Source organism: Melanaphis sacchari, unplaced genomic scaffold (genome assembly GCF_002803265.2).
Source record: "Melanaphis sacchari strain LSU unplaced genomic scaffold, SCAv2.0 Contig346_pilon_pilon, whole genome shotgun sequence".
Lineage (NCBI taxonomy): Eukaryota > Metazoa > Arthropoda > Insecta > Hemiptera > Aphididae > Melanaphis > Melanaphis sacchari.
In genome coordinates, this window is record NW_020271210.1 from 1 (window position 1) to 11,389 (window position 11,389).

At 30.1% G+C, this 11,389-nt stretch overlaps 2 protein-coding genes across 2 annotated transcripts; both read right to left on the minus strand.

Moving 5' to 3' along the window:
- Positions 1 to 2,321: 2,321 nt before the first annotated feature.
- LOC112596747 (zinc finger MYM-type protein 1-like) lies at positions 2,322 to 3,711 on the minus strand (the record flags this gene model as incomplete). Its single annotated transcript, XM_025342528.1, has 2 exons — positions 3,063 to 3,711; positions 2,322 to 2,894 (listed from the first exon to the last, which is right to left on the minus strand). Coding segments are annotated over exons 1-2 (1,222 nt in total), but the record flags the coding sequence as incomplete, so codon positions are not given.
- A 1,868-nt stretch (positions 3,712 to 5,579) lies between these two features.
- Positions 5,580 to 6,419, minus strand: LOC112596738. Its single transcript, XM_025342522.1, has one exon. It carries the CDS (start codon positions 6,417 to 6,419, stop codon positions 5,580 to 5,582), a length of 840 nt encoding a protein of 279 aa, XP_025198307.1.
- Between the last annotated feature and the right edge of the window lie 4,970 nt (positions 6,420 to 11,389).

Consider the following 11,389-nt stretch of genomic DNA (forward strand, 5'->3'; position numbering starts at 1 on the left):
ATAAAATTTAATAACTTCATGATAGTAAAATTGTTCACCTCATTTTTAGTATCAATGGACCTTAAACGTCATGTACTTTTTATATTTGTTTTGAGCTGGAAGGATTTTCTACGGCCCTATAAATTCCTTTCGAAAACACACATCCTTAGTAGTAATATCTCAATTCCTATTAATATAATCGAAAAGAAAATGTTGTATGTTAATATATTATTAATTATTAATTTGGATCTCTCACTTCTTTAAACCACAATGGATTAATTTGATGGTCGCTCACAAATATTTTCATTTGCTTTTCTTTTAAAATCATTACGTATATTTTGACGTTTCAAAATTTGTTTAGTATTGGCTTCATGATTGTGATCGTTAACGTTAAATTTACTTTGACTTTATTAAGATTTCTTATTGAATCATTTGACAGAGCTTTACAACACCATTTTCATTTCATTTGCTAATAACTTTGAAATCGAAATTTATACTTAAAATACTAATATTAGTTTATCTTTTCGCTAAGCATTTCGTGAATTTCCATCATTAAAACTTTATAAAACGAAGAATCAAACACTAACAGTACAATATACAATTGTGTTCCACTAGCAACCTTGCAATCTTACAGTTTATCTGATTTTTATCTTTATGAGCTGGAAATTATCAAGAATATTGGCGATCGTATGAATCGCGAATACAATAGTTGTATTTATGTCAAAATACGTATCGGACGCAATCCGGATATTTATTTAGTTTTGATAACCACTTAAATAGTATTTCCTACCTACTATGGACGGCCGCAATCGGATAGGCAAAAGGTAAAAAGTTACTTTAGGCGCAATGCGACGTCTGTGTGACATACGTACCGCTGTTATTCTAATCAGTTATCATATCATCGTTATCACTTATCATATTTATGTTATTCTAATCAATTATCAATTGTTATCAGTTATCATTTGTTATCACTTATCATATTTTATCAAATTATTTCCGTCGAAAACTGCAAAATAACTGATCGGGTATCGAACCCGACTTACCTACCCCGTAAGATATGTTCTACCCCGCCACCCCGCCATATACTGGATATAGTTATTCTTACCCTATTTAACCAGAGTTTGAACATATTATAAATAAATTTAAAATATTAAACCACAGCAGTGGCGGTTCTGGTAGTATTTTTCGGTGAGGCAACCTATGTATCACCCCCCTCCCACCATACAAAATTAGAATTCACAATAAATGTAATTTAAAAACATAAAAATAATTATAATTGTATGAATGCTAATAATATACTTGTTTCGTATAGTAAATAATATAGTAAGTGATAGATAGGTAATAAGCAGAGCATTTTAAAATTTGGTAGTCCTGAAAAGGACCTTTTGAGTAGGTATGCCTAGTCCTGAAAAGGACTTTTTAAGTTAGTATGCCTAGTCCTGAAAAGGACTTTTTAAGTTAGTATGCCTAGTCCTAAAAAGGACTTTTCAAGTAGGTATGTCTAGTCCTGAAGAGGACTTTTAAGTATGTCTAGTTCTAAAACTATTAATTAACTAAATAAAACTATTATGTTTTGTATGTCAAATTTATACTTCTATCTTTTTGTCTAGAATAGATGTTTATAATATCATCATAAAATGATTCAGTTTTTTTAAGTTGATTAATCAAGGACTTTTCAATAGATAGTATTGAAAGGGAACTTAAACGAACTTGTGAAATACTATTTCGAGAACAGGTTTTAATTCTTTTGAGGCAAGAGAAACTTCTTTCATTTGATACACTAGTTGATGGTATGGTTAAAATAAGAATAAATAATTTATAAGCTTCAGGTAAAATGTCTTTCAATGCATCTTGTTCAATAATTTTAACCATGTCATAAATGTGTAATAAATTTTGATATTTTACATCACTATACAAAACCTCCAATTCAACTTTTAATGTATTAATATTATAAAATATATTAGAATAAGTTGATTTCAAATTATTTAAAGCATTTACAGGAAATGTACAAGAATATTCTTTAAATTTAGTTACATCAGCTAACTGCAAAAAAAGTAATTTATTTGTATCTTGAAATCTGGTATTTAATTGCATTAGAATATTATCAATTATTTCATAAAACAATATTTTAAAATTTGATTGATTGTTAGATTCATTTCTTGTAGCTTTTGGAGGTTTTGTAAGAGTAACTGCTTGATTAAATAATTTTAAAAATTCATGTTCATTTCTTTTTTTATTTATAAGATCATATGTTATATTTATTTTTCTCAAGCAAAATTCCACATCAAATGATTTATTTTGGAGTATGTTAAATAAATTGTCAGTATATATGAATATATCACTAAATATCAGTGCTAAGAAAGCAAATTCAAAAGTTTTTAAATTTTTTAAATGACCAATAGCACCACAAATAGATTCAGATGACGATTTTGGATCTTTGCTAATACAGTCAAAAACATTTATAAACCCAGACCACTCATTAACTATTGTGTGTAAAATTTTTGACCGTGAGGACCATCTTGTTTGAACAAATTGAGGAATTCTTTTCCCTACAATAGTATCTACAAAATTAGTACGTGAAGTGGAATTGTGAAAATAAGCAGCGATACCAGTGAGGTTAGCAAAAAATATACGACATTTAGCATTTATACTACAACCATGTTGCAATACCAAATTTAATCTGTGAGCTAGGCAGTGTGTAAATAAAGCATTTGGTGCAACTTCCTTAACTCTAGCTTGTAAACCTGTTAAATGCCCAGACATTACACATGCCCCATCATAACATTGTCCAACTAATTTATTTTCTATATCAAACTCATGTAAAACAGAATTAACCAAATTAAATAAACCTTGAGCCGTGCGGTCTTCACTAACATTATGAAAACCCAAGAAACGCTCAACCAATTCAGATTTATCTGTAACATATCTAATTATTATTGAACATTGTGTTTTTTGACTAATATCTGTAGTGTCATCAATTTGAATGGAATAAAATTTACATTGTTTGATTTCATTTTTTATTTGGTTTATTAAAAATTCAAAAATACATGAAATTAAATCATTTTGAATGGACTTGGACATACCTGAAAATATGTTTTTTATACTATTATAATGATTTTGAATTTCTTGAGAACACCTAATAATATGCATATCAAACAACTCTCTAAAATTCCCTTTATTTAATGAATCACTGCTTTCATCATGACTTCTAAATGCCAACTCTTGTTTTCCCAAAAATAAAACCAAATCGATTAAATGCTCCATAAATAAACGATTTAATCTCACATTCTCATTATAATTTTTTTTAAACAAATTACCATGTTCATTAACAACATCTAGTATAGTAAAACAATCTTTTTCGAGGTTTTTTAATCCTAAATGATTATGAATATGTTCTTTTGATGTTTGATGTATTTGTATACTTCTAGATAAATTTTTCAAATCATAATACCCAACAGTATTCCACACAGACTTCATTTTACCTAACAACAAACATGGCCAACAAAACAATTTTTGTATATAATGACTCCCACATAACCAAGAGTGTTGTTGATATAAATTTGGATTAAATGCCCTACAGAATACCTTACTTAGTTTCTTGTCAGTAGCCAAAGCTGACAAAATCGGAATAGGCTTACCCACTTTTAGTAAATCATTTTTACTATCAGAAGTCCATCGTCGAAACGGCGTCTCCAACAACATAACTACCACGTCTGTTACTGGATACGTCATAACTCCAACAGTAATTAATTTAATAATGTTTATTACAAACTGCAGCACTCACACATATACTTTAACGTAGACGTTAAGACAAACCGGAACCACCGAAAAAGTGTAAGACACAAGCGACTATTCGTACAAGACGTCAAGACGGAAATGACCAATGATAAATATAAATAATAAATATATTATCAATAGATATTACAACGGACAACGGTTTAATTAGGACTGTCCCGAGTCTCGATTGTAACAATAACATCTTTACTGATAATGTGTTTTTACGTTGAAATGCCGGCTGACAATAATTCCTGTATACCGAGTCTATTTTTAGTACATTAGGCGATGTTAATCGAGCCTCACAATGATCATTGCGCATGCGCAACTCTAGTTATTTAATAGTCGCGTGCATTCGCGTACATACGCTTGTGTGTGTAATTCGTGTACACAATAGTACATATTCTGAGGCGGAGTTGAACGGTGCCTACTGACGTCATCAGAACATTGCCGCCGGTTGAAACACCAGCGTTTGTTTACGTAATAATTATTTCATACATTTCTTATCGGTTTATCACTATTTTTCGAAATAAACACTAAATGATAATATGATTTACCATTTACAATATAATAAATGATAATTCATATTGTTAAACTTGGCAAAGATTTTTTTCTCAAATAAAATCATAAAAACGTTAAAAATTAATATCGAAATATGTATATTCTTCCGGGGGCCAAAAATTATACTTTAATAGTATTTTTACTTAAAATTGTAGGTGAGGCGGCGCCTCACTTGCCTCACCCCCAAAACCGCCACTGAACCACAGTATACTAAAGTCCATTCCACGAGAGAATAATCACTTTTCGCGCATCACGAATGACGGCTTCAGCGACGCCGGACCCCAATTACCCCTTCCAAGCGTTGACGACGACGGCCGAGGCCGGCCTCGTGACAAACCGATACCCCTTCTTTCAAAGTTTACGCGCGCAGCGCGCATACACCACTACATTGTCGGCAGTCGCCCGACGGCGCAAGTACTGTACAGTCGTACTGTTGAACTTTATTTTGTATACATTCTTTCGTAATCCTTACCAAATTACTCAATTATATCTTAAAAAATACAACTCGGGTTAAAACATTTGTTAGATACATATATACACAACATAATGTATTATATACAACAATTATTACACACAGAACAACATAACATGTACAAAATGGCACAAAGTGGAACAACATAATACATACAAAATACATATATACACAACACAACAATTATTACACACAGTAGTACATAATAAATACAAAATGGCACAAAGTATAACAACATAATATGTACAAATTTTATATACATATATACACAACACAATCTATTATACAACAATTCGAGTAAAAATAATGTATAATAATTAATTAATAAAATTTAGTCTGTATCTGATAGGTATCTGAAGTCTTCATCATCGTCGTCCGAGTCATCATCCGTGTCGCTTTGGCCAATAGTAAGAACACAAGGCTGATTTTCTGCTGACATGAGATCTTCGACCACATTATCCAAACTCCATGCTTTTTCTTCCTCCTTTATCACATGACCGACAAAATTTTTCCACATATCAGGGCTAATTTTATTCACTTCTTCAACTAACAAGTGTTTTATATCTTGTAATTTAAAAGTTTTGTTGTTATCTTTGACATGTTTCTTAACTATAGCCCATGCGAGTTTAATTGCATTAAGCTCACAATGATACGGAGGAAGTCTAAGGACAATTTTATTGTTAGCTTTTACCATTTCATCGATGACATAATTGTTATATAATGGTTTCAATTTTTTAACTTGGTCTAACAATTCTATGACAAGCATTGTGTTGTCGACTTGCTCTCCTTTGCTCTAAAGCCATGCAATTATGTCAGCTTTTCTCCAATTCGTAGTTGGGCATTTTTCAATTTTCACCGAATGATAAGGAGCGTTGTCCATTACGATGACAGCGTTGTCTTTGAGTTTCGGCAAAACACCTTCCAACCAATCACGAAAAGAGTCCCCGTTCATCTCATCGTGATAGTCTTGGGTGTTTTTCTTTGACTCAAAGCACAAAAGACCTCCGGGAACAAATCCATCTTCGGAACCGATGTGGCTAACAATTAAACGTTTCCCCTTGCCAGTAGGGTTTATTGCTCCAGTCGAAAGTCCCTCGGAAGATGCCATTCGAGCTGACGTTACAGTTTTGTTGACCCATACTTTGTTATTAACATCTCCGGCGTTTACCAACGTTTCATCTAGAAAGTAAATTGGCCTTCCTTCTTCTCTGTATCTTTTAATATCTTTTAAATATCTTCTCCGCCAAAGTATGATTTCAGATTTTTCAATCAAACCACTATTACAACCTCGCTTCATATATACGAAATCCATAGATTTCAACAATCTGAATAATGATGTTCGAGAAAAATTTGGTAGACCTTTATCTTCATTGACGGACACAAGAATCTTGTCTAACGTAGGCGTATCACGATCGTGCCAAAATTGATGCACTTTTCTTCTGATACCATACTTGTCAAACTCATCTACTTTTTCGGTCAGTTGTTTTCGGACTTTTGTTTTGTTTGGCGAAGAAACAGTTTTTGTCCGTTGATACTCCAATATGGTGTTATCAATTGTCGATTGACCAATTCCAAGTTCGTAAGATAAAGTTTTTTTCAGGTGAACCATTTTATGTTCAGGGTTTTCGATCATTTTGGCTTTATATGCATTAATAATCATCGTTTTTTGACGGGAACAAACAAACTGAGAAAAATAAATATATTTAGATTACAATATTATCCACATCAGATTTTGAAATATAAGTCATAGTTAATACCTAATACAAACACATATTTAAACGTTTTATGTACTATATGTGATCTAATAAGGTTAAACGTAATAAATTTTTTTAAACTATAAAACTTTAAAAATGCATTAAAAATATGCACTTGAAAGGCAAAAAATGGCCAAAACAATTCAAAATTTAAGTTTCATAAACCGATTTGTTGTTACATAACTCAAATTATGTACTTACAAAGCTACGTTTCACAATCACAAAAAACAAGAACTTTTATGAAAAATCTGTTCTGACAAAATCTATTTTTTTATGTAGTTACAACCAGGGCTTCAAAACATTAAAAATAACGTTATAATTTAAACGTTATAACGGAAAAAAATTAACAAAAATTAAATAAAATAAATAAACGAAAAACGAAAAAAATCGAATAACATTAAACATAATACATCATTAATCACAACTAATGTTTAAAAATTAACAATAAACGTATTTGTAACGTAAAAAAATTGGAAATAGGTAACGATAATCGAAAAAACATTAGAGCTTTTTTTACATTGAACTCAATATGATTTTTTTTTTAAATCTTAACGTTATGAACAATTCAAAGTTGGCTAACTATTGTTGACAATAATTTATATTTTCCGAATTATTTTCAGGTTTATTTATTACTTTATAAGACGTAAATACGTTTATTTCTGTAATATTCAACTAATCAATGCCTATGATTTATTAATTTATAAATGTATATTATTTATTATTTAAATATAAGTTTGTTTGAATAATTTCTGTCAAACAAATTGTATTATATTGTGAAATAACTGCTCAACAAAAAATTATAAAATTTAAATTTTAAAATACACTAAATATCATATTATTTATAAATATTAATTCTAGATACAAATAACAACTTCATTACATATTACCATCTATAAAATATTAGTCGTAAACTTGTAAATTACAACTATTTAGTATTTTTTATAATTACAATTTTGAGCTAAAAAGTCTAATACCTACCTATTACAAATTGCAACACTTAATACTGGTAAGTTATTATATTAATAATTTATAGAGTTACATTGAAGATTGAACATTTAAAATGTTTAAGCTGCTATTTAGATTAACTAATTACTATTTTGTAATTTATATACTTCAAGCAGTCAGTTGACTAATATAATTATAATTTATTAAACACATTTTCTATTTCATATGATGCCATTTTATTTTTGTTTCTAGTGCACAGAGACCAGAGTATTAGATAATGTGATAATTTATAAATTTATGATACTTAAAATTAAAATTTGTTGTCAGTAAAAAATATTACTTCATAGCTTGCTGAAGTTACTAATACTTAAATTAACATTAACTTATCAGTTAGCTCTTTGGCCTTTGTCAAAAACTAGGAAATTTGTCTAATTTCATAATTCTTACATAACAAAATGGATAATTATGCCACAAATAACGGTAGAATTTATTGAAAATAACCATTTAATCCCCTATTTATCTATAAATTATAACATTTAACAAAAAACGAATAATTAAAATAACGTTTAATAATGCAAAAACGTTTAAAGGAAAAAATCAAATAACGTTTCAACGTACAATAACGTTAAACATTAAAATCGTATAACGTTTAAATAGCCAAAAACGGAAAAACGATATTTTTTTTTAGAATTTAAGCCCTGGTTACAACCACATAACAAAATCACTTTGTCTAAAACTGGTTTTGCTTAAATAAATTGCTGTTTTTCCGTCACTTTTTTTTTGTTTTCCTGATTTTTTTAAAAATTACTGGGAAATTATTTTTAAAAAAAACACATCATAGTAAAATACACATATTATACAATAAAAAATAGTATACGGTATTTTTATATCTTGTGTTTTAATTCAAAAACGAATAACCATTCATACTAGAAATTTTCAAAAAATTTTTTGTCGTTATAGCGCCTACGTTACATGACAATTATTTTCAATAACATTTTAATTAATATTTAAATAATGACTTACCTTTCCTCTCGGATTGTGTTTTGCAGGAGATCGTGTATTGCTAGGTAATTGATCCATAATTTTAAAAAAATTGAAACAAATTACAACAAATAACAACTGACAATATTAAAATTAATGAAAACGTGGATTATGGGCACGGCAAAGGACAAACAAAGTATCGTGGCATACGTCTAAATCAAAAATGACGACATGGCCATACACGATATGTATTAGGTGCGTAATACATTCCATATTATAGAAGGAGAAATAATACATCTGCCAGCCAGACTAGCCAGTGGTCCTTAACACATTGACGGACACTTACCATTTTTTGAAATTTCCAATACCCCCTATAATAACGCACTTTTTTATTACTACTATGGCAGTAATGAAATTGTTACTGCTATAGCAGTAGTGCTATATGTACATCAAAAAAGCTATGTGAGTTGACATGACTGCTATAGCAGTAGTAGTTTTTTTGAATAGTAAATACCTAAATTGATTAAATATTACACTTAATTATTACAACTTTTTATTATATTATTAATTAATCATACAATTCTTTAATATTTATGAATAGGTTATTTTATAAAATAAACATATAAATTATGTCAAACTTGACTAACAAAATCTTCATTTATGTAATTCTTTGTGGAAAACTTCAAAACAATACCCTGCACAAAGTGGTCTAACGCACTGCTTGCATTGAAAAGATGTTTGCTTTCTAGTTTTGTTTGATTTGTAGCACTGGATACAGTTTTTGAAATAATTAATCCTCTTAAAATTTTCTGGTAATGGAATTTTTTCTTGGTAATGATTAGTTACTGGAGATATTGATGGTTTCTTATTTAGCACAAAAAGTTCGTTTGCGGTCATTTTGTTCGGAAGTTTGATTAAATTTTTTATAAGTAAATCTCGAAAAATTTTAAATTTCATATTTGGGGTGTTGAAATGTTTTTTATAGATATAAAATGTGTTCCATACAGTGACATCAAGTAAATGAAATATCACTTTTTTATACCATTTACACGTTTTCCGGGGACTGCTATAGTAACTGACCATTTGGTCAGATCGGTCAACACCACTCATATAATGATTATGATCAACAATCTCCGCAGGTTTGTTCTTCTGGTGGCCAAAACGATTTTCTGACTGAACTAATTTTGGTTGTACTTTTGTTGTGATACATAACACATCTCGCTTATCTTTCCATTTGCTTACGTAAACACAATTTTTACGTCTCCATATATGGTCACCTTTTTTTTAGTTTCTTGTCAATTATGCATTTTGGATTTCCTTTACGATTCTTTCTTAGTGTTCCGGTTGTGTGCGTCTTATATTCGAGTAAAGTATTTGAAAGTGTCAAACTATTATAGTAATTGTCCATATATAATGAATGCCCTTTATTGAGATAATTTTCCATTAACCTTAAAACAATACCGTCTATTTTTGATGTTCTTTTGGGCATTGCCATTTGCAATTCTTGCTTTCCTTTATACATTTCAATATTGAGCACAAAACCGTCAAATGATGTGAGTTCATAAAACTTAATACCTTATCTAGCTTTTTTGCCTTTAATATATTGCCTGAATAAAAGTCGACCACGATGAATCTATTCATCTATCGATAAATATTCAGTGGGACTATATGCTTTTTGAAAGTTTTTAAGAAGTATGTCAAAAAATGGTTGGATTTTTTTCATAGGGCCAATTATTTCAGCTATCTCATTATTAGGACGATTAGTATATTCCAAACTGAAGCATTTGAGTATTTGATCAAATCTTCTACCAGACATAACGTGACTAAAAATTGGATGGTAATATAATGGATTTTGTGAAAACATATCTCGAATGACAGAGAACTTAACTGCACCTCCAAGAAGACAAACGCCAAGAAAGCCTTTAATTTCGTCTAAATCTACTGGTTTGAACGTGGAACCTCGTGCACCTTTTCTATGAGGTCGACAACTTCTACACATATTTTCACTATATTTGTTTGTTGATTCAATAAGTATTTCAAAAATTTCGTCTGTCCAAAGCTGAGTAAAGATTTCTAATGGAAATTCACGTGCACTTTCAGATATATTTAATTTTATGCCACAGCAACTGTTGTCAAATTTAAAATCTATAATATTATCCCAGTCTTCTACCCAACTATCTGTATCAGAATAATTATCGTCACTAGACTCACTTGTAGTTTCATCCACGGAAATGTCGTCATCTGAATCTAGTGTACCAGGTACAGGTGGCTGAAGAGAGGTACCAAATGATTCAGGTGGTGCAGACACATACTCTTCGTCTGAATCAAACGAACCACGAACAGGTGGCATAGAACGAGCAAGGGACGATCTAGGTTGTCCATGACCATAATCTGGATCGAGATCCAAATCGTCGAATGAAACCGAACTCGAATCACTCATTCACTCATTTGCTCGTTTAAATAGTTTTGAACTTTATTGAGCTCTCTACGGTTCATATTTAAAACGTAGTATAATAAAAACCAAATAATAATTTTTAAGAAAAACGAGACCAAAAATACGTAATCCTACTCGTTACAACGAACATTCACGACTAATATTGTTATGTGATTACTCAACGCATTATTATACATTACGTACTGCGAATCAGCTTATCGGCGTTGATAAAATAAACGATAAATGAACAAAAAAACCAAATATCTTAAAATAGAACAAGCATTATTAATTTGTATAATTTCCCTTGAAATATGCCAGTGCCCCAATATCTAAAGTAATCCGATGTGGCAGTTTAATGTCCTCTATAATTTGATACCATTGAAAATATCACTGCTATAGCTGCAATGCCATAATACACAATTCTTCATATTACTGCTATTGCAGTAACGCCACACCACATAACAATTTCATATTACTGCTATAGCAGTA